At 40.3% G+C, this 24,000-nt stretch overlaps 2 protein-coding genes across 11 annotated transcripts in view; both read right to left on the bottom strand.

The window, feature by feature from the left end:
* Positions 1 to 14,920, bottom strand: part of LOC110493886 (proto-oncogene tyrosine-protein kinase Src) — a 33,053-nt gene extending 18,133 nt beyond the window's left edge. Inside the window, exons 1-7 of one of the 7 annotated variants that reach the window (XM_036949865.1) lie at positions 14,469 to 14,917; positions 13,037 to 13,334; positions 5,903 to 6,175; positions 4,298 to 4,397; positions 3,356 to 3,373; positions 2,757 to 2,855; positions 1,960 to 2,063 (exon numbers count right to left, since the gene is read on the bottom strand). In XM_036949865.1, coding sequence (XP_036805760.1) covers positions 1,960 to 2,063; positions 2,757 to 2,855; positions 3,356 to 3,373; positions 4,298 to 4,397; positions 5,903 to 6,167 — 586 coding nt within the window. In that variant the 5' untranslated portion in view covers positions 6,168 to 6,175; positions 13,037 to 13,334; positions 14,469 to 14,917. Of the gene's footprint in view, positions 1 to 1,959; positions 2,064 to 2,756; positions 2,856 to 3,355; positions 3,374 to 4,297; positions 4,398 to 5,902; positions 6,176 to 7,017; positions 8,237 to 13,036; positions 13,376 to 14,468 lie in introns of those variants that run through there. The other 6 variants (XM_021568447.2, XM_036949869.1, XM_036949868.1 and 3 more) reach the window with 6 other exon arrangements.
* A 5,351-nt stretch (positions 14,921 to 20,271) lies between these two features.
* manbal (MANBAL) lies at positions 20,272 to 22,281 on the bottom strand. 4 transcript variants are annotated; one of them, XM_036947900.1, is made up of 4 exons: positions 21,460 to 21,617; positions 21,309 to 21,368; positions 21,028 to 21,197; positions 20,273 to 20,761 (listed from the first exon to the last, which is right to left on the bottom strand). In XM_036947900.1, the coding sequence occupies exons 3-4, from the start codon at positions 21,175 to 21,177 to the stop codon at positions 20,651 to 20,653; spliced, it is 261 nt and encodes an 86-aa protein (XP_036803795.1). In that variant the 5' UTR covers positions 21,178 to 21,197; positions 21,309 to 21,368; positions 21,460 to 21,617; the 3' UTR covers positions 20,273 to 20,650.
* Positions 22,282 to 24,000: the final 1,719 nt, after the last annotated feature.

Consider the following 24,000-nt stretch of genomic DNA (forward strand, 5'->3'; position numbering starts at 1 on the left):
ATCAGCTTTCTGTGACCAGGGGGGAAAAAAACTTTCAAAGCCAAACCTTGGATTGTGACATATAGCTGGATCTACATCGTCATTAACGTCATAGTCAACATAACCACTAGAACGCAGGAGGATCCTCTGAGGATCCTCCACTGCTCAAAGTCGTTTAGGTCACGAGTTTTGCCCATTCTAACGTTCAACCAAACAGTAACTGAATGCCTCAATGCCTGTCCGCCTGCTTTATATAGCAAGCCACGACCACGTGCATCACTGTCTGTAGGAGCAAAAGATTTGTGAACGGGGTGGTGTACCTAATAAACATGTACAGAATACACTGGGTGCACAACAAAAGTGGAACACCTTCCTAATATTGAGTTGCACCTCCTTTTGCCCTCAGAACAGCCTCAATTCATCGGGGCATGGACTCTACAAGGTGTCAAAAGCGTTCCACAGGGATGCTGGCCCATGTTGACTCAAATGCTTCCCCACAGTTGTGTCAAGTTGGCTGGCGTGTCCTTTGGGTTTGGACCATTTCTTATACACACGAGAAACTGTTGAGCGGGAAAAACCCAGCAGCGTTGCAGTTCTTCACACTCAAACCAGTGCGCCTGGCACCTAATACCATACCCCATTCAAAGGCACTTTAATATGTTGTCTTGCCAATTCACCCTCTGAATGGCACACACACACATCCATGTCTCAACGCTTAAAAAACCTTCTTTAACCTGTATCTCCCCCTTCATCTGCACTGATTGAAGAGTATTTAACAGGTGACATCAAAAAGGATCATAGCTTTCACCTGGTCAGTCTATGTGGTGGAAAGAGCAGGTATTCCTACTGTTTTGTGCACTCTGTGTATGTGGCCCATGTGGGAATCAAACCAGTAATGAAATTAAGTATGATCATGCTCTCCGGACTTCAGATCAAACCGGCGGCAAGACTAATGTTGCCAGCGCCATGCTCTAACAGTACCCCCTGAGCCAGGACTGAAGGAATGAAGCACACTACTTAGAGCATGCAACCCTACTCTACCCTCTAAAGCAGGGGAGTCAAACTCAATTCCAATCCGGTCTGCAATTTGTTTCCAATTAAGACCTAGACAACCAGATGAGGGGAGGTCACTAATCAATGACTGTAATTATTAAAAGCAAGTACAATGAAGGCGTGAAAACCTGCAGACAATCGGCCTTCGAGGACTGGAGTTTAACAAGTGCTCTAAAAGCATGAACCCTGCACACTTCTGCATGCACCATACACCCTATGGCATAAATACTACAAAACTACAACACAAGCCTTTCTCTCTAAAATATTACTGCAGATTAGAATACTTGCACCCTCAACACTATGGCATAGATCATCCCCACTATAACACAAGCCCTACACACTACTATGCACCCTACACACACACACACATCAGCATACACCATGCCTAGACCAAACTACACGCTACACCATATGAACTCTATACCCTAGAACATGAGCTCTATGCCCTGCAGAATGGAATCTAAAGCACCCTACGCTGTAAATCCTTTCCCTAGACCCTCCCCCTGTGTGTGTTTGTGTGTGTGACTGTGACTGTGTGTGTGTGTGTGTGTGTGTGTGTGTGTGTGTGTGTGTGTGTGTGTGTGTGTGTACGCAGAGATTTTATAGCCAGAGGAAATCCAGCACCCTTAGCTCTGCTTGTGTGATTCATTCACCCCCCCCCCCCCCCACCCCCCGTCCATTCACAGGTGCTTCACTCCCCCAATTCCTCCAAAATAACCCCCTCCCTACGCCACCGATCCACAGCTAGAGGCCCCCGGGACAAAAAGACCCAAAAAGTATATATTTACGCATTTGGTCAGTACATTCTGTGTTAGAAAGGACAACTTCAAAAAAGAAAGGAGAACGTCAACAAGGAATTTGACAATAATCAAAGTGCTTCTAATCCATGTCTAAAATGGCTGTCGCTCTCTCAGAGGTTCTTCTCACCTTTAGTGGTTTCGCTCTCTCGGACCAGGAAGGTTCCTCGTCGGTTCTGTAAACTCAGAAGGAGCCTCTCCGAGTTGCGCCGAGTTATCTTCCCAAAATACCACCTGCGAATGTGGGCCAGAGTGAGTGAGAAAGAACAGTGAGAACCTGCCACTAAGCAGCTTTAAAGGAACGTCGTCATAGTTGTGGTCATGTTTTCAGACATCAAAAACAGCGTAATGTTAAGAAGAGTTTCCATTTCGTGCTATTGATTGTGTAGATCCAGTTACATGCCTCAACCAAATAAATGGAAATAATAATAATAATAATAAGCACTAAGATGTTATATGGTTCTTAAATATGGTACTTATCTTTTTCATTCATTTTGGATTGTGACATATAGCTGGATCTACAAAATAGATGGCCTTGGACGTGGAGTACTCTCAACAGAAAACCACTTTTCAGCTCTGAAAACACCTGACAAACTTTGATTTTGAAGGGTAAATGTCCCTTTAATGTCCCTATGAAGCACTGCTTTTGCACATTTGGAGAATTTTGAAAACCACTAGCTGGCACAGCCACAAAGTCATAAAATCTGATTTTAAACCTAACGTTAACCACACTGCTAACACCTAATGCCTAACCTTACATTAAGACCAAAATGCAACAACAAAAAAATCACACATTTTTACAGTTTAGCCAATTTTGAATACAGCTGGCCCATCTATTGGAAATCACTCAGTTCTGCCTCCAGGACAAGATTCATGACAATAAACGGCAATCTGCGAGAAAACAGGAAGAAAGAAAAGTTGAGGTACTCTTCTGCCTGGATGGAGTCAGAGGGGGCCACGTAGTTGCTGGGGATATAACCGCTTTCTCCAGTGGTCAGAGACCGAGCGAGCCACCAGTCCCCTTCCCTGCAGCACGACAGAGGAGAGGAGGAGACGACAGGGTTATTGGGACTGGGACAATCAGAACCCTTCCCTGGGTTCATTCAGGGTACTAACTGGTTATTCACATCAGATACAGACTATTTGACAGTGGTTGAAGCCTAAAAACACCACCGTGAGTAAACTGATTTCTGTGCTCATATCATGAAACTCACAGGTTAATAAAATTAACTCTCTTGACTAAATTAGAATTAATAAAACAGGGATACCAAGTGAACACAATATGACTGATTATACCATATTCTGTGCCTTTTCACCTTTGCCTTCATAAGCACAATTGTTTGGTTTGCTTGTAGTGACCAGTAATTATCTCAACAACAAAATAAGACTGGTTACTCCACATGATGTAGCTTGGGTTAACAAATATTACCTCAGTGCACATTTTGAGGAAAAACAGGTTCAATGGAAAGAGGAACAGTGGTGAGATAAGTTAAGACAGGGGGCTCAGAAAGGACTAGTTCACTGACCTGAAACTGTACTTTCTCCTAAGAGAAACCATGAAGCGTGAGAGAAAGAAATAACAGAAACAGCAAAGAACATCAAAAACATGGAGAGAAATGCAGCAAACAACACTGCACAGCACACAAGACAAGACTTCAAGCATTTCAGACCATTGAACAATAACAGGAAAACTGAAAAAAATACAATCCAAAATGGCTTGACCTGAAGTGGTTGTATTTGAACCATGCATTTTAAATGTCTTCCTATAGTGTCTTATGAGTTATGTCTCTAACGCAGCTCTGTTGTACTTGTGTATTTTGTATTTTTTCCTGCTGCAACCAAAATACCCAGTGAAGGAACAAATAAAGATTTTGGAAACAAACTGGCTTGTGGTCCTTTAAAGAGATGCTTTGGAAAGGTCATAGACTTGGAAATAAAAACAAAACAAAAAAATCATTTTTAACAATTAGACCCAATCAACACTAGAAGGGCTACAATCTGGGTTGTGTTTATTAGAGCACACAACATAAAACGTTCCGTTACGTTTTTCAACAGAAAAATGAAAACGTGTGATTTTTATAGAACAGGCAGTGCTTTTAGTTTGTTTTCTTTCATTTGGTGCCTAATGAACATGACTTGACAAGGCTGTCAATGTAAGATCTGAAAGCATTAGTAGTCGAGTTGTACCGAGGTGATGGGGTCGAGAGAAAGGGGACAGACGTTGTCTGGCTAACGAGGAATTATGAATAAGTGGGCACTCTGTGACTGTGTGTGTGTGTGTGTGTGTGTGTGTGTGCGAGCATGGGTGTGTGTTTATACAAAGTGCTTGCATGCATGTGTCTGTATTTACAGAACAACGTGTGTGTTTGAGTTTGTCTATGTCTGGATGAGTGTGTGTGTCTAGGTGGAAGTACAGCGTGGATAAGTTGGATCTAAACAGGAAGATGATGGCGTGGGCATCTCCTTACGTGTTGTTGACGATCTGCAGCCGCTCGCCTTTCTTGAACGTCAGGTCCGAGGCAGTCCGTGACTCATAGTCATAGAGCGCCACAAATGTAGTGACACCTCCTGTGGGACAGACACACACACACAAACACTGTATCTTAGACATGGGAGATTTGGGCTAACACACATCTGATTAACAGCAAAAGGAAAAAAGTACAGTATCCTCTTCCTGCAATATACAGCTCATATTGATATAAACCTGAATATTAACATAGATTCATAGAACTGGGTATTATTCTTTCCGTAACCATTACTCAGGCAGGAGGATTACTAGCTCCGTTGCCCCCGCTTACATATGTTGTCTCAATTTAATATTTTGGCATTCGCATCTTAAAACATTACACTGGAGGTCTTTGCACTTCACCATCAGGAAAAAAAAGAGGAAACACTGGACTGTATATTACAATTTAGCATCTCCCAAAAAGAGATATCGGGCATTTACATTAGGGCTGCCCAATAGTCCTTGAAGGTAACAACATATATAGCTTACAACAACCACCAGATTTAGAACGTGGAATCTCGGGCCTACATTGATTGGTTAATTAGTTGCCGGATGGGGATAACCCGAGCCTGCAGAACATTCCCAATATGAGAGGGCAACCAATCTCTTTACAGGAAATGCAAAATAATTACTGACACATAGTTAGATGCCTGGCGCTGAACTTGGATATTATAACGTTGTCTGGTCTGTGAGTCTTCAAAGTCAAACTGAAGATGGTTTTGCACTCTAAGCAGTTACGGCCTTAAGGGAACACTTAAAATATGTTTTACTTCCTATATATGTGAAAATGGTGTGTTTCTATGTTTTGTAGTCAAAAAGATAAGACACTGGTAGGTGCTGGATATCATGAACATGAGGTAAAAAATAAGCAAATTGTTCCTTTACCTTCATTGTGAATTAGGGTGTTTTTCTAAGCGCTGCTTTAGAGCGACGGTGCCCAAACTCTGAACTACGCTTTAGGGCCTAAGGACATCAAATCCAGTTTAGTCTAGTTGATAAAAAAAAAAAGGGGCATTCGTGTCAATGATGACATTTTGGATCTTCCTCAAACAAAATCCATAGAAAGATCCTTCAGGGGAAGGATGTTTGCTTTACACTTAATCTGTACCCAAAATTATTGAGAAATAATTATTTAAAAGAAATGGGTGACATTTACATTCCAAAGGGACATGTAACATATTTCCATTTGAATGTTCCATAATGTTTTTCCCTGCTTCATGCAGCCCAGGCAGCATTGGAACGTCCTGCTCCACCTACCTGCCAGTGGTCCTCTGTGAGGAGAGATGATGCTTTGGAAAGGTCATAAACTTTTAAATTAAATAAAAAGCCTCAACTATCAGAGCCAATCTACACTAGAAGGGCTAGAATCAGGGTTATGTTTATTAGAGCAAGCAAAAGAAAACTTTTTTTTAACCCTTTTTCAACAGAAAAACAAAAATGTGTGTTTCTTATGGGACAGGCAGTGCCTCACTGTTTTAGTTTGTTTTCTTTAATTTGGTGCCTGATGAATATGACCTGACAAGGCTGTCATTGTAAGATCTGAAATCATTCCACCTGCTCCACTTACCTGCCAGTGGTCCTCTGTGAGGAGAGATGATGCTGCCCGTGTGGTCCACCCCGCCGAACAGTGCCAGCTCAGGGGTGTTGGTGGGGGCATGCCCGGGGTGGTGGCCACGCCTCGTGCCCCCTACGGCGGGACTTCTGTTGGGGGTCTGAGTCTGCTGGGCTGGGCTGAGGTGGTGGTGCATGCTGTCCAAGCCTGTTCCAATGGTTCCATCCAGACTCAGTGAGCGCTGACCCGGCTCCTTAGGCTTGCTCTTGCCGACTCCCATCAGCAGGCCTGAGTAAAAGAAACAATGATTAAAATCTCAAGTTGATCCATTTCAATCTTTCTTAATGCAGATTAGACCTGTTTGATTCAATGCAATCTCTCAATTCAATTCTATACACTGAATTCAATTCCCTCAAGCCAGAACTCATGATTGGATGGAGAGACACCACTCTTCCTGATTGGTTCTAACTAACCCCTTTCCGTGCAACGGTATAATCATTCAGCAGGGTGGGGTTCATTAGGACCCAAACAAAATAAAACAGGCTGAAACAAGGAGGGGACTACCTGGACTTGTCCAACACGGCACACTTATTTTGTTTTCTATTGCAAAACATTTTAAAATAATGAAAACCAACCTGGTGAACACCAACCATAAATAAATACAGATTTACACAATAAGACAGTGTATAATTGCGATGAACGGAAATATCGGACTTGGTCGAAGTTGGCAACAACGCTTGTCGTCATCATCTGTAATTCTAGTGTTAGTTAAAAACCGCTGCATTTCAAGTTGAATCCTGTTCTTACGTACTCTCAGTTACAAACATGGACACAAACACCAGTTCAATTCTTCTCTCTGCACAACAAAATGAGCCACAGTGAGGAAGCCTATTACAGGCTAGATGATACACATGCACACAGCTTGTTCCGTTGTGAGCAGCAGGCCTCTCAGTTCCAGACAGTTAGTGTGTGTGAGCAGCTGTTATGATCTGTCCCTGAGAACAGAAGCTCTGACACACACACACACACGTCTCTCAAATCCAGTTAACTGTGTGTGTGTACAGACAAGTTTCAATCTTTATTTGTCGTACGGGATATACATGGCATGCATCGTCCAATGAAATGCTTACCTACAGGTTCCTTCTCGAAAATGCAACAGCAATAAGAAATAGTCAAAAACAAGAATATGATCAAAGCAAATGGCAGTTGAGTAGAATAAACATTTTAGCATAAGTAAAATTCAGGAAGGCAATTTATAGTACAATATTTACTTGTGTATTGGGGAAAGGGGGATGGGGGGCAAGTGTATAAATTGAGCAGTATAATAAGAGTCTGGTAGCAGTCAGTTGTGCAAAGGTTGGGAGAATCAGAGCAGCTGGCCAGTCCAGTTCAAGTGTTCAGCAGTCTGATGGCTTGTTCAGCAGTCTCATTCTCCGATACCGTCTGCCCGGCGGTAAGGGAGAGAACAGCTTGTGGCTGGAGTATGTGGGATCCTTAATAATGCTGCGTGCCTTCCTCAGCCTTCGTTTCGAGTAGATGTCCTGGATGGGTGGAAGCACGGTCCCAGTGATGTACTGGGCCATCTTCACCACCCACTGGAGGGCCTGGCGGTCGTGGATGGAGACATTTCCTTACCAGGCCATGGTGCAACTAGTTAGTACGCTCTCGATAATGCTGTGGTATTATTTGGAGAGAACCCGGGGCAGCATGCAGAATTTATCCAGCCGTCTTAGGAAGTAGAGATGCTGTTGCGCCCTCTTGACAAGAGTGATGGTGTTGTTGGTCCAGGACAAGTAAGTCCTTGGTGATGTGGACTCCAAGGAAATTAAAACTTGTGACTCTCTCTACTACAGTCCCATTGATGTAGATTGGGACATTATCCCTCATCTGATATCTGAAGTCAACAATCAACTCCTTTCTTTTGCTCATGTTGTCGTCATGACACCGTAACACCATTTCACTTACCTCCTCCCTAAAGGCTGACTCGGCGCTGTTGGTTATCAGGCCTACAACCGTGGTGTCGTCAGCAAACTTTATGATGGAGTTGGTGACGTGCAAAGCCACGCGGTCATGGGCGAACAGCAGAGGACTGAGGACACCCCTGGGGCACCCCAGTGTTAAGAGGTGCTGTTGCCAATCCTTACAGCATGTGGTCTGCCCGTCAGGAAGTCCAGGATTCAGTTGCAGAGGGTGGTGTCCAGACCCAGGGTTCTGAGCTTGGTGTCGAGCTTGAAGGGAACAATAGTGTTGAATGCTGAACTGTAGTCAATGAACAGCAGTTACACATATGTGTTCCTCTTGTCGAGATGTGTTACGGCCGTGTGAACACAGACAGGGTTGAGTGTGACTAACAGAGTGTGGGGGAGGAGCAGATTAACTGGGAAGAGCTAAAAAAAGGAATGGGGGGGGGGGGGGGGGGTGCTGTTGCAGCATCTGAGGTTGTGGTTGTGTATGTGTTGCTGCATTTGTCCATGAGTGTGAATGGATTTTTAGACACATTCGAGTGCAGGTGTGGAGATTTCTTCTCTGTTTTGGGGTTTTTAAGACATTGTTGTGTGTGTGTGTGTGTACTCAGATGAAAAGGTAAGGAACATGCTGTGTGTGTGCGTTCATGCGTGTGCATTCATGCTAGGGCTGGGCGATATGGCCAAAATATTATATCACGGTATTTAAAAATAAAAAATAAAAAAGTTTTTGAATGATAAAAGTACTACATTTGCTTTATGAGTAGTGAGTGATCCTAGGGTGGCAACACATACACTCTAAGTGATTTCAATGAGTCTTTCTCCATGCTGATTGTTTTATACTGTTCAATTCGACTAAAACAAATTTCAGCACTTTTATCATTTTCTGCATTTCCTGTACTCAGTTGCAGTGGTGGAAAAATTGCAGTGGGGGAAAAAGGAAAAAGTGAAAGCCACCCAGTAAAATACTACTTGAGTAATAGTCTAAAAGTATTTGGATTTAAATATACTTAATTATCAAAAGACAATGTAAATGATAAAATGTACTTAAGTATCAAAAGTAAAAGTATAAATGATTTCAAAGTCCTTGAGAACTGGTTCATTGTGTTCAGTAGGCTACAAAATGGAGAAAGCTAATTGAAACATAAGTTTGGGTAGTACATCCAGTTTCTATCTACTGAGAATGCCCAATTTCTTTATTTAATTTTTTTCCCCAAAAAGCTTTGGTTTTAGTGGTAAAAAAAAAGCTTTGGTTTTAGTGGTATACCAATAAGCCTACTACTGACAGCAGCATTACAGAGTGCAGCGTTCTGATGGAAGGCAGTGTTGCGCAGAATACCGGTGCTGTTGCTAAACTAGCACATGCTACATTAGAACAGCATGCAACTTATTGTAGAAAACCCGACATCCCTAATTAATTTTTCATTACCTGATTTAAAGAACATCCCAATGAACCTGTGACCCAGGCTACTGGTCATAGAAAGATGGGTTTCCAGGGTTACGGGTTTGGTTCATCACAAGGTTTCTCTCTATGAACAACACATGGCCATTTTTCTTGCCCCTAAGCTTGCATTTGAAAAATTAGTGTATTGCTCAGTGAACTGTGACAAAAGATAAGCAGAGTGCCATACAAATCGATTAAAAACTATAGGAAGAGAGACCATAGTGACGGAACACGGTTGAGATACATCCCAAACCCTTTTGCCTTCAACTGGAGGTAAAGCTTAATCGCTAGAGCTGTCTGCTGTACAGGATGCACGAAATAACTTCAAAACAACCATCACAGACGTCTTTCCTCCACGACCACACAGAGGTTGTCTCTCGATTCTCGATCTTTCTCCCGAGGTGTGCACTTCCACACTCCTTGTCATCGATTTAAAAGCTTTGGGTTGGTGCAAGCATTGGCTGGCTATTTCCCACCATTGTTCCTACACATCAATGAGGGAGGATTGTGCATTAAGCAGAAGGGTAGAGAATCGGAATGCAACCATGCTCCTGTTCAGTGATATCACCTGGGCCACCTTTAGTACACAACTTGCCCATAGAAATGTCAGGAACAGAGCTGACTTGAGTCCTTAATCTACATGTACATGTTTGTTCTACATACTGCATTTCTATTTGAACGTTCCACAATATTGTGCCCTACTGTCACCAATCAGTATCAATGAGGCTTTTCAGGAGAAGAGGGAAGGAAGCAATTTATGAGTTTCGAAACACTGTCGAAACTTCTCAACGGACTGTAACTGCTCTTTGACAGGAGGACAATGTGACCAGCACACCCATAGTAGCCTCAAAGTTAGTGTGTAAACAATGGAACTAATGCTGCAGCTGCATAACTAGTAGCACATCCCCTAATATGGAGCAAGAAAGCTTGAACAACAGGATCTGTGATGATGTGATTTGTTCCCAGTTACAATACTCAGAGATAGGAAGACAGCAGGCGAGAAAGAGAGAGATTGATAGGAAGAGAGCGAGCGAAAGGGTGATGGATAGGAAGTGAGCGAGCGAGAGGGAGATGGAAAGGTGGACTGAGGAAGGGGAGAGGGACTGATTTGGTGGTTGGTTGAAAACCAGAATCAACCAACCAACCACTCCTCTCACTGCCAACCGATGTGAACAGGCACCTGAGGATGAAGACAGATCAACACTTTTTTTCGTTCCATAAAAAAAATGCAGGTTCTCCAGTCCATAGGAAGTCTAGCGTGTAGTTCCAATTCATGTTGCTGGTAGCAATCAATGGAAGAAATACAAAATGTTTGAATGAATGGGGGTGTGTAAATATGTGGTGCTAGTGAGGGGAATTGTAAGGAGTTTTGTATTAGGAATCAAAATATAGGTTTAGGGGCAGTTCCATACAGGGGAAACCAAACTCATTCGAGTTCAAAGTCCTAAAACACAAAAATGACAATGTGTGTGCGCATATGCAGTGTGAGAAAAGCCATAGATAGGCATCCATAGCCATGTGTACTGTAGAGTATGTGAATGTACTGTGTGCATGCATGTACAGTGCCTTCGGAAAGTATTCAGACCCCTTGACCTTTTCAACATTTTGTTACATTACAGCCTTATTCCAAATAAAACATTTTCCTCAGCAATCTACACACAATACCTCATAATAACAAAGTGACAACAGGATTTTAGAAATTTTAGCACAAAAAAACCCCAGATACCTTATAAGTATTCAGACCCTTTCCTATGAGACTTGAAAATTTAGCTCATGTGCATCCTGTTTCAATTGATTATCCTTGAGATGTTTCTACAACTTGATTGGAGTCCACCTGTGGTAATTAAATTGATTTGACATGATTTGGAAAGGCACACACACCTTTCAATTTAAGGTCCCACAGTTGACAGTGGATGGCAGAGTATAAAGCAAGTCATGAGGTCGAAGGAATTGTCCGTAGAGCTCCGAGACAGGATTGTGTCGAGGCACAGGTCTGGGGAAGGGATACCAAAACATTTCTCCAGTATTGAAGGTCTCCAAGAACACAGTATGTTCCATCATTCTTAAATGGAAGAGGTTTGGAACCACCAGGGCTTCCTAGAGCTGGCCGCCTGGCCAAACTAAGCAATAGGGGGAGAAGGGCCTTGGTCAGGGAGGTGACCAAGAACCCGATGGTCACTCTGACAGAGCTCCAGAGTCCCTCTGTGGAGATGGGAGAACCTTCCAGAAGGACAACCATCTCTGAAGCACTTCATCAAATCAGGCCTTTATGGTAGTGGCCAGACGGAAGCCACTCCTCAATAAAAGTCACATGACAGCCTGCTTGGGAGTTTGCCAAAAGACACCTAAAGACTCTCAGACCATGAGAAGCAAGATTCTCTGGTCTAATGAAACCAAGATTGAACCCTTTGAACTGAATCCAAAGCGTCACGTCTGGAGGAAATCTTGCACCATCCCTATAGTGAAGCATGTGTGGCAGCATCATGCTTTGGGGATGTTTTTCAGTGGCAGAGACTGGATCGAGGGAAAGATGAACGGAGCAAAGTACAGAGAGATCCTTGACATAGACTTGCTCCAGAGAGCTCAGGACCTCCAACTGGGGCGAAGGTTCACCTTCCAACAGGACAACGACCCTAAGCACACAGCCAAGACAACGCAGGAGTGGCTTCGGGACAAGTCTCTGAATGTCCTTGAGTGGCCCAGCCAGAACCTGGACCCTAATCGAACATCTCTGGAGAGATCTGAAAATAGCTGTGCAGTAACGCCTCCCATCCAATCGGACAGCTTGAGAGGATCTCCAGACAAGAATGGGAGAAACTTCCCAAATACAGATGTGCCAAACATACCAAAGAAGAGCGGCTGTAACCGCTGCCAAAGGTGCTTCTACAAAGTACTGAGTAAATGGTCAATACTTATGTAAATGTGATATTTCAGTTTATTTTTGATAAATTAGCTAAATTGTCTAAACTATTTTTGCTTTGTCATTATGCGGTATTGTGTGTAGATTGAGGGGAAAAAACTATTTAAGCAATTTTAGAATAATGCTGTAATGTAACAAAATTAGGAAAAAGTCAAGGGGTCTGAATACTTTCCGAATGCACTATGTGTGTGCGTACAACATGAGGGAAAACACAGTTTGATGGCATGTTCCACATACCAAGCAAGGCAAATAAAAAAATTGTAATCCCCACATTCAACGGATTATGGTTATAGTTCCTACATGTGCTACTGCTCCATTGATGAAATTAGTTGGGACTTTGCTTGAGGCTGATGGGACAATCGAAAGACTCATCTTGTTTTTTCCCTGGAGGGGGAAACAAGCATGTTTATCAAGATCAAAAGTGAACAAAAAAAGGAGTGTGTGCTCCTCATTCTGGCTTAGGTCTACCCTGTTCCACGGAGCAAATACAAACATGGTTAAATAGGAAAATATTCAGATATTTTCGACTTAGAAAATATCCATAATCCTCAGAACAATCCACAATTCTGCTAAATATAGCCTGGCCACTGAATTGAGGCTTGGTTCACAGAAGAACATACAAAATGGCAGTGATATACATTTTCAACAATTCTTGGACTTGCCAGATAGGTGGAACAAGGGTGTGTCAAATGGCACCCTATTCCCTATATAGTGCACTACTTTTGAGAATAAGGTTATAAGTCTCTGGTCGAAAGTAGTGCACTATATATTGGGAATATGGTGCCATGAGAGACGTAGCCCAAGATTGGACCAAGAATCACCTTGATGTTGTCTCGTGGTCCCTGTAAAAGGACGTCAAAAGCTTTGATAAAAGAACTTCACAGGAGACGGCAGTGTCTCCGCAGTCCTGGAGTCCTTGTCTCACCCCAACTCTCCAGAAAACCAGGTTTTATCGGCCTGTCCCATCTAATCTTCTCTCCTCCATGGCAGTGCACAGAGAATGAATGGAGAGGGGGAAGAAGGGGAGTGGAGCAGAGGAGTGCAGCCAGGGGAGAACCCAGCAGATAAACTCGACGCTGGATCCACTTCCTCTGTCCGTCACTTAATGCGGTACTCTCCCTGAAGCAACGAAAGGAGGCATCGTTAAGCCATGTTCCACACTGTAAGAAGGGGAAGTAGATACACAGTATCAACCATTGGCAGACAATGAGCCATGTAAACAGACTTAAATAGGAACTGGGCTTCTGTTCCCTTTAATGAGGCACATTATATAGGCTCTTTTGAACCCATATCATTTCTTGGAGAAATCCTTAGGGGAAGCACATCAACAAGATCCTATCGACATAGAAAGACTCAACAGCATATACAGTACATCTGATATTAAAAATATCCGATTGACTAAAGCTATCCTTATATTGGTAAGGGTGTTATGAACCGGTGTATGGGAGCATTTGAGGCTGAGTTATTCTATTATAATGCAATGGTGTATTTAAGCCACACTTGAACAATAGCCTCCATTTAGCTATGCTGACACTTGGCAACATCCCATGCCAACATTTCCAGAGATGCACACCTGTTTCATTCAAACCAGTAAATGTGGGCTGTAGCAAAAAATATATATATCAAGCGATTGGGGTCAAGCATAAACTGTAATCATAATATTTGTTTAACCAAAATGCCGGAAAAAATGTTGCGCACCAGACGGTCACTATTTACGCAAGTTAACGTATTGTAACCCCATTGGTGAAAGATGTGTTATTATAAAGGTTATTAGCTAGGGTATATTTAAGTGCAGATCATGCACATACATACTGATCTTAAACCGCTTTAATTGGTAGGTTATAATTGGGCTGTATGAATCAGAGCAGGTGCTGTTACAACTCCATGTTGAATTACTATGGTCAGTGTGTGTGTATTGATTATTTGTATACCTTCATTTCAATCGAGGAGGGGTCGAGCATGCATTATTGTATAGTAGCCTATGTTGGCTATGCGATGGGGATGAAATCTGTCAACAACATACTCAATGAATGACGTAGGATATAAATCCTAGGGTGAAATTGCCAAAAAATTATACTGTCAATTCAGAACACTGTGGAGTGGTGGGGATGCGAGCAATGTGAACCAACAAGAGAAAAGCTGTCGATTACGAATCCTTTGTGTAATGTCAAGCAAATGTATTATACTAAAATGTCTTGACATTCCTTCACTTGGCCTCAGATAAACTAGTATTGTAGGCTAGTCAACACTCACCTTTGAAGCAAGCGTCTTGAGGTTCACGCAAGGCACAGAAGAAGAGTGAGTAAAGAACCAAATCAAATCTTCACAGTCGTTTTCATTTCATGAAAAGGATTCGAAAACGAAAGATATCGAACTTATTTGAAGAAACTAGTAGTGAAAGAAAATCCCATTTAGAGAATTTAGGTGTTTAAGTGTTGCGAGGTCATGAAGAGCAGAGGGCACAACTTAGATTGCGGTAGCGATCCACTTCGCTAAAATAAACGCAAGTAGGCTATGGAAATTAATATGAATAAAATTAAGTAGGCTTAGTGAAAGGCGCAGTGATAAATTAGGGCTATGAAATTAATCCTTGTGCCATATACGAGGGATATGGTGAAAACATTCCTTGTATTGAAAAAGGCAAGATCATGTGCATCAGTGACGAAACAAGACAGCACAAATATGATAGGGGAGAATGGAGCGTATTACGTTTTTTACGCAACTAGATGGAGTCAGGAATAACACATTTACGGTCCAAACACTTAAAAGACACACCCTATCCCTTCAAATTAAGTGGACACTTCTGATGACGTATCATGACGTCTGTCGAGTATACACTTGCAGGGCGAGGGAGGAAGGATTTTTAAAATATTTTTTATGTATCTTTTTTTTTTTATCAACAACAAATCAATGCAGGAAGTACATGTGAGAACACAATTATATATATAAATAATATACAAAGGACAATTGGGCTAAGGGTACAATATCACATTACACAAGGACCTTAAGGGACATACATACTCTTACAAACTCATACATACTATAATTATTAACATATTTTTTGTTAGTAGAGTATTTAATTGTCTTAAAATACAGTTAAATGTATTTTTGTAAGGTAGGAAAATGTGGTGTTTTGTTTGTAAATTTACATTTGTGAATATGAACTTTGTCCAAAAGAATAATGAAATGAATTACATAAAAATGTTTCAGCTTATTTCTATCATAGGTAAAGAATCCAAGCAGAACATCTCTCCACAATAGTGTAAGATCTTCATAAATGTGTTCAATTATACATCTACTGATGTCTTGCCACAGTTTTCTTACATGAATACAATGCCAAAAAAAGATGCAACACTGTTTCTGGGTGGTCATTACAAAAGGAACAATTTGAGTTGATGTTTTCCTTAAACTTCTTCATATAGTGGTTGGCAGGATAATATTTATGAATAATTTTAAAGAAAACTTCCTTAATTTTGTTAACAAGTAGGTATGTGTGTGGGAACATCCAAACTTTTTTTCCAACCGATATTATCGATAAATTCATTTCAATATGGCATGACATAATCCTGCTGAAACAAGGTTCATATCGCTCCGTTGTTGAATGGACCAAAAGAGAAACAAATCTGTCCTACTGATGAGTCAACAGGGTCAACGGAAGGTAGGCTCTGAGGGTCAGGTCTTGACACATTCCTGAATAATAAAGCAACACCTGAGGGAATGGCATCTAAAACAATTGCACATTTTTTAGGTGTTACAGGGACCTTGTAAAGTGATAAGAATTCCTTATAACTAAGTAAAAGACCCTCTGCATTTACCAGTTGGCTCACCAATAGGATATTATTTTGGAACCAATATTCTAAAAACAAATAAGTATTTTTATACAATATATCCCAATTATTCCCTATATAATATCTGTGTGGAAAAAAATTATGCTTATAAATTAAGGACCATGACAAGAAAACCTGCCGATGAAAAGCAGAAAGTTTCACTGGAACTTTGTCAATATTATAATTGCAAACCAATGTGAAGTTAAGGCCACCAAAAGTAGAGAAGACATGATGAGGAATAAAATTCCACATAGAAGTGGGTCTTCTTAGGAATTGTTTTATCCAATTGATCTTAAAAGTATTATTTAAGGTAGTAAAGTCCAGAAAAATAAGCCCACCATTCTCATAAGTGTTCATTACAACAGTTGTCCTAATGTAATGGGTATGGTTTCTCCATAGAATGTTGAAAAGCATCTGGTCTATGTCCTTATTTTACCGTCAAGATATAAAGATAGAGCGCCATATGTTAGTCTAGAGATACCTTCAGCCTTGGTTATTAGGACTCTTCCTTTTAAAGATAAGTCCCTCTGTAGCCATTGATGTAGCTTCTTCTGGGGGGTTTTAATAAGAGGGTTCAAATTTAGCAAGCCTCTAGACTTCTGATCCTTTGTAATGGTTATGCCTAAATATGTAAGTTCTTCTTTCACTGGAATACCATAATATGAGGGTGTCACACAATCTTTGACAGCCATGAGTTCACATTTATTAATGTTAAGATATACACCAGACGCTTTGGAAAAGGATTGTATCACATTGATCGATATGGGAATTTGGTTAGCTTCTTTCAGAAAGTGTGGTATCGTCAGCCAGCTGGCTTATAATAATTTCTTTACCAGCTATGGAAATTCCTTGTACAGGACTATTATTTAAAATAATTGGTAAGAAGTTGGGTGATGAATAAAAACAGGTACGGAGAGATAGGACAACCTTGCATAATTCCTCTCTTTAACTCAAATCTAGGTGAGGTGCCATATTTCAATTTGATAGAGCTGTTACCATTTTTATAAAGTCTTAATAGCCTTACAGAAAAAATCCCCAAAGCCAAGTCTCTCAAGGGAGTGGAAGAGGAACTGATGCTCTACTGTGTCAAATGCTTTATATCCTCGGTTATTAGGTCTGAGTAATCAAGTATGTCTAATACTAGTCTGATATTGTTAGAAATATGTCTGTTCCTCATAAAGCCAGACTGTGTTTCATCAATGATTCATCCATCCAGGACATCTTTAATTCTTTTTGCAAGTTGTCATTATTAAAAAGAGAAATTGGACGCCAGTTATCAATGAGCAGCACTTCTTTTTTAGGCTTAGGTATCAGTGTTATTAACCCCTGACTCATTGTAGGAGGGAGAACATTGTTTTTAATACTCTCTAAAAATACTTCAAATAGGAAGGGAGCTACTTGTTCAGAAAATAATTTGTAAAATTCTGATGTAATTCCATCAACACCTGGTGATTTATTGTTCTTTAGATGTTTGATAGACTCTATAATCTCTTCAACTTTGATGGGTTCATCACACTGTTTAGATTCTATATCACTAATAGAGTGAACATTTTTCAGTGAGTCAAAAAAACATATCTGTGGATTCCTGACAATACGTAGAGCTATACAATTTTCTGTAAAAATTGCTACAGTATTTAGCGATTAATTTTTGGTCATCTGTAATAACACCATCAATGTTTAACTTATGGATATTGTTATTTGTTGAGTGAAATTTCTCATGTCTAAAGAAATAGGATGAATTCTGTTCTCCCTCCTCAATCCATTTTTTCTTAGATCTAATAAAGGCTCCTTCTGCTTTTAATCTATATATATTATCCAGTTTATTTTATAACACAATCAGTTCCATCTTCTCTTCCCCCGAGAGGCTGGCTGGGGATCTCTGAGAAAGGGAAGTTATCTTAATGATCACCGTTTCCTCCTCAGGTCTTCTGGTCTTAGCAAAATTACTACCACATTTCCTAAGGTGTTTGGACACCTTACATTTAAAGAGTTCTTGCAATAATAAGATTTTTCTTCACAATTCCTTTCCCAAAAGTGTGAAAGCCAATCTTTAACCTCAAACTTAACCATCATAAGCTATTTAGCTTCCAGTAGGATTTTTTATTTTATCTTTATTTAACTATGCAACTCAGTTAAGAACAAATTCTTATTTTCAATGACGGCCTAGGAACAGAGGGTTAACTGCCTTGTTCAGGGGCAGAACCTTGTCAGCTCAGGGATACTAGTCCAACGCTCTAACCACTAGGCTACACTGCCGCCCACATACTCTACCAAGGTTAGTATCAGGGGTAAATATTTTGATATCAATGTAAATGGCCCTATGGTCTGTGAGGGGAGGAGTACATATATTTGTAGTAACACACTCACTATCAATACATTTGGATTTAAGCCAAAAGGAAGGAATGATTTTTAAATGGACCACCCTTGGACGGAAATTCGTCACTCGTTCATCTCGCGATGATTGTGTTTTCAGCTACAGGTAGGTTGTGGGTGTGAAAAACAAGGGCCTTGGAACACAATGCATCCTACTTTCCATCACGCACCTGATATAACTGTACTGTATCTGTGAAATTGAATTTAGCAACTAACAGAGAACAGAGATTGCATAACCTATATTGTGAAAAGTGAGTCAGTCATTTGAACAGGAATCTGAATAGTTTACCAGTACATACTTTGCACAAGCACAACACCAGCAATCTGTTGGTGAGGAGTGGAACTGACAGACCTGGGACCACACGTTCAAGTCCTAGTTGGGCTACCCACAAATTTCGCTACAATGGTGGAAAAAGTGGGATAGCGCTACCATGAGATATGCCAGAGCATGAGGGACTTGAGGTGCAGAGGGAAGGAATGGGCTGGTGCACAGGAGGTAAGTCCTTAGTACAACACCAACTCTGTCATCAATGGACCTCTTCTTGTTGTAAAAGCGAAGGTGTTGGACTGACACAAGGTTGCGGGTTACGAACCAGGCAACCTACCATCCAGAAGTCCTTACGTTTTTATTCTCAGAAAATGCTATTCATCCTTATTAGCAAGGTCAATTTCGTAAAAAAGTGTTTTTAATCTTATCTGAGAAATATTTCAAATAATGTATTTCCCATAACATGTGTTGTTACAACATTGAGAATATATGCACAGTGTGAGGGTTATAAGGCTGAATGAGACTTTTTAAGATGAAAAGGGTAGTTGTATAAAAAAAATTCAACCTCTTATTGATATAACAGAGAAAGAGGGTGCTCATTCTGGGGTTTCACATAAATGTTAGTAATATGTAGAAGTAGTACTTTCTAAAAGTATTCACACCCCTCATATTTTTCCAGCCTTAAACATTTATTAAATTGAGATTGTGTCACTAATCACACAAAATACCCCATAATGTCAGACATTATTTTTTTTACAAATTAATTACAAATGAAAAGCTGAAATGTCATTAAGTATTCAACCTTTTTGTTAAGACAAACCTAAATAAGTTCAGGAGTAAAAGTTACATAATAAGTTGCATGGACTCACTCTGTGCACAATAATAGTGGCTAACATGATTTTTGAATGACTACACCCAATTTCTGTACCCCACACATATAATTATCTGTAAGGTCCCTCTGTCAAGCACTGATTCAACCACAAAGACCAGGGACGTTTTTTAATGCCTCAGAAATAAAGGCACCTATCGGGACATAGAAAATCATACTGAAGTTAGCAAATATGCTTTGGATGGTGTATCAACCCAACCAGTCACTACAAAGATACAGGAATCCTTCCTAACTCAGCTGCTTTTCAAGCATGGTGTTGACTGTATCATGTTATGGGTATGCTTGTCTAGGGATACACATAAACTGAAGAACTAAGCACAGGCAAATTCCTAGAGGAAACATAAATTGTAAGACAAATTCACCTTTCAACAGGACTATAACCTAAAACACGAGGCCAAATATACACTGGAGTTGCTTACCAAGATGACATTGAATGTTCCTGAATGGCCCAGTTACAGTTTTGACTTAAATTGGCTTGAAAATCTATGGCAAAACTTGAAAATTGCCATTTAGCAATGATCAAACAACCAACTTGACAGAGCTTGAAGAATTTTAAAAAGAATAATGTTCGAATATTGTACAATCCAGGTGTGCAAAGCTTTGAGATATAACCCAGAAAGACTCACAGCTGTAATAGCTGCAAAAGGTGACTAACAATTATTCAACCCCCCCGAGTCAATACATATATAATCAAGATATACTAGCATTTATTTTTTATTAATTCAACAAATCATACATCGAGTTTGACATTACAGAGTATGTGTGTAGATCATTGACAAGAAAAATTACACTTTGTAACACAATGTTTTGAGAAAAGTCAAGGGATGTGAATACTTTCTGAATGCACAGTATGTCCCCAAAGTTTTTGGTTGTGTTTAGGCCTTTACAGGTTTTAGATTGACAAATGACATTTGATAGCAGACTAGTTGAATAAAACAGTTATTCAAATGCACTTCTGTTCTTTCATAAATCATGGTAGCGACATCGTTGAATTTGATAGAACAAAAAAAGTTGACATAATTTGAAATGTAACAATCATTTTGGGTGCACTGCATGGACAGCACAAAATCCGACACACCTATCGCTTCTTCTTGCTCTCTTTCTTTAGTTTCTGGCGAATCTGAGGCGCAGGTCCTTTTGACTTCTTATTCTGGTCACCAGCCTTCATGTCACTTGGCTCCGTCTCCTCCTAAAGATAAAACAGAATGTGAGTCCCAGTGACACTCGACACATATGGAACAGTAACAGTAGGTTGCTGAATAGTAATGGACAGTTTGCTTGCTCAAGCCAAGTTCAAAAGAAGACTACAATAGGACAGAAGGGAAAAGATACAAAGTATCAGGCTTATACGGATTTAACACATAATGCTATAAGTAAACCTATGGTAAATAATGACAATATTATTACAATATCATACCGCATTCTTTCAACTGCCAACAGGACTGTTTACCATACCTGTTCATGCCCCTTGGAGGTCGGTATTATGACAGCCAAGATGCAGATGAGTTGGAAAATAGCTCCCAGAAAGAGTCCATAGCGCAGGAGACTCTCAAGCAAAGTGGGTTCAGGTACCTCTGGGGGCGAAAGGTCCAGTTCCGCGGACATAGTATTCTACTTTCAGGTCCCTGTGTGCAAGAACACGAAATGTATGTAAACAAAGATAAGTCTGCTCTGCAATGCGCAATATATTTTTCAAATCATTGAAGGCCATATTGTAATACGCGCAATACTGTTACCTGCGTTGCTGTTTACAAAAACAACAATGTAACAGTGGCTGCAACAATGTTTCCACGCTTCTGAAATTGAATCTGTCGGCCTCGATACAATAACAGCACTTTTCTGTTCGGCAAATCTAATCATAGGCTACAATTTCAAACAAAAGCTTACCAGGGCCCTACGTCAACTCGTCCTTCGTTCTTTTTATAGCACCAAACACGATCCTGAGTGTAAAATTGTGAGTTTAATGTAATTCGTATCAGCACAAAAAATATTTTTACAGTCGTAAAATTTGCATCGGAAGTGAAGTCACTGTGATATCCGCTTATTTTCGTAGCTATGTGAAGCTAGCCACAATAACGATTAGCCACAAAGTGGAATTTGTGGTTCGCCTTCAAAATAAAAGTACCCAATTGAAACTAATGCAAACAGATACAACTAAAGGAATAATCATACAGATCCTAATAAATGACTAATTCCGAATTATAATGGGAATAATGCCATATTTGGACCATTGTTTTACTTCAAATTACATTACTCATAGGTGCATCACGCACCTCCCTCTACCAAACAATCTTGGTTCGTGCTATCCGGGATCTTTGGGATGGTCCTACCCCATTTAAGTTTGAATTTAAAATGGTTAAAGGAGTAATTCAATATTGTACAACTTGATGTTAGATGGTTCCCCACCTTAAAAGTAGTCTATGGGTCACGAGAAACTGCAATCCATGATTCAGTTCTCTTTAACAGCCACTACAAATGTCAGCTAACTTTAGCCACCACAAGCTAACGTTTAATGGGAGTGATTGGGGCATGTGAGCAAAAAACTAAAACTAAAATCACCTTTAAATAACATGAAACCAAATATTGTGTTGATTTTAATTGATTTCGGATGATTTGAGCATTTAAAAAAACATACTCACATGCCCCCATCACTTCCATTAATTGTTAACTAGTGGTGCCTAAAGTTAGTTTAAATTTGTAGTGACTGTTTAAAACGATTAGCCACAATAGTGGAATTTGCGTTTCACCTTCAAAATAAAAGTACCCCGTTGAAAACTGAAACCTGGATTACATATTCTCTTGGCCCATAGACCACTTTCAGGGTGAGGAACAATCTAACTTCAAGTTGTAAAATGATGAACTACTCCTTTAAGGGTAGTGGTCCCAGGGATTCTGGATAGCACTGACCGATTCTGTCTTGGCGGGTAGGGATGTCCCAAGGATTCCAGATAGGATGTGGGACTCATATAAAAATATATATATATCCCCGAGCATCCGATCATTCAAAAATGAAAATATATTTCTTAATTTATGATATCACTGCACTCTTGCATTACTTGCCATGAAATATGCAGAATAACTAGCTAAACTGTTACAAACCTTGTGGCAGTGATTTAATCATTTGCAATTGTGAGAAAATACAAACAAAACTAAATGGCTTCCTCCTGCAAAAGTTATGTGCAAAGACGTCGGTCTCCACTGCCGGTGGTAGTGACTTGATCAACTGTATTAGCGTCATGGCAGTAACATTAGCGTCCCGGCAGCAAAATTAAGACTTCCGGTTTTCCGATTTTGACTTCAAAATTAAAGTTTACAGTAAAATGCTATGTGAATGATACGAAATCAATAATTTTGCAGTTTTGCATAGTGCATAATCTTACAATTATGTTACAAAATTATAACTACATCGGGAAAAATCTAAACTAAAGAGAATTAGTACTTTATATCAAATGAAATTAGAAGGTGGAGCACATTGAGAATTGGTTAGATCTTAAGTAAATAAATGTAAAGAACATTCAATTCTACAGACACTGAGAAATGTTTGGAGCTGAAGTAAATACATGTAAACAACATAATATTCTACAGATTCTACTGAATTAGCACTAGTCTCTCTATATGGTGTTATTTATTTTTTGACTGTGGTCTAAATTTCCAGCAGCACTTTATTTTTTTCACCTTTATTTAACCAGGTAGGCTAGTTGAGAACAAGTTCTCATTTGCAACTGCGACCTGGCCAAGATAAAGCAAAGCAGTTCGACACATACAACAACACAGAGTTACACATGGAATAAACAAACATACAATCAATAATACAGTAGAAAAATAGATATACAGCATGTGCAAATGAGGTAAGATAAGAGGTAAGGCAATAAGTAGGCCATGGTGGCGAAGTAATTACAATATAGCAATTAAACACTGGAATGGTGCATGTGCAGATACTGGGGTGCAAAAGAGCAAGATAAATAAAGAAATATGGTATGGGGATGAAGTAGATTGCATGGGCTAATTTACAGATGAGCTATGTACAGGTGCAGAGATCTGTGAGCTGCTCTGACAGCTGGTGCTTATAGCTAGTGAGGGAGAGAAGAGTCTCCAGCTTTAGTGATTTTTGCAGTTTGTTCCAGTCATTGGCAGCAGAGAACTGGAAGGAGAGGTGGCCAAAGGAAGAATTGGCTTTGGGGGTGACCAATGAGATATACCTGCTGGAGTGCATGCTATGGGTGAGTGCTGCTATGGTGACCAGTGAGCTGAGATAAGGCAGGGCTTTACCTAGCAGAGACTTGTAGATGAACTGGAGCCAGTGAGTTTGGCGACGAGTATGACGCGAGGGCCACTTGCTACTCCACCCATTCCATTGGTCCCAATGAAATACACTGTAGGCCTATAAATGACATTGTCTTATTGAGAGTAGTATTCTATGTGCATAAA

The sequence above is a fragment of the Oncorhynchus mykiss genome, chromosome 17 (assembly GCF_013265735.2).
Source record: "Oncorhynchus mykiss isolate Arlee chromosome 17, USDA_OmykA_1.1, whole genome shotgun sequence".
Taxonomy (NCBI): domain Eukaryota; kingdom Metazoa; phylum Chordata; class Actinopteri; order Salmoniformes; family Salmonidae; genus Oncorhynchus; species Oncorhynchus mykiss.

Coding starts and splice junctions, on each gene's coding strand:
- manbal (XM_036947902.1), bottom strand. CDS start 21,177: ATGTCCGCGGAACTGGACCTTTCGCCCCCAGAGGTACCTGAACCCACT. Junction 20,762..21,027: donor CCTCCAAGGGGCATGAACAG/GTATGGTAAACA, acceptor TTTTATCTTTAG/GAGGAGACGGAGCCAAGTGA.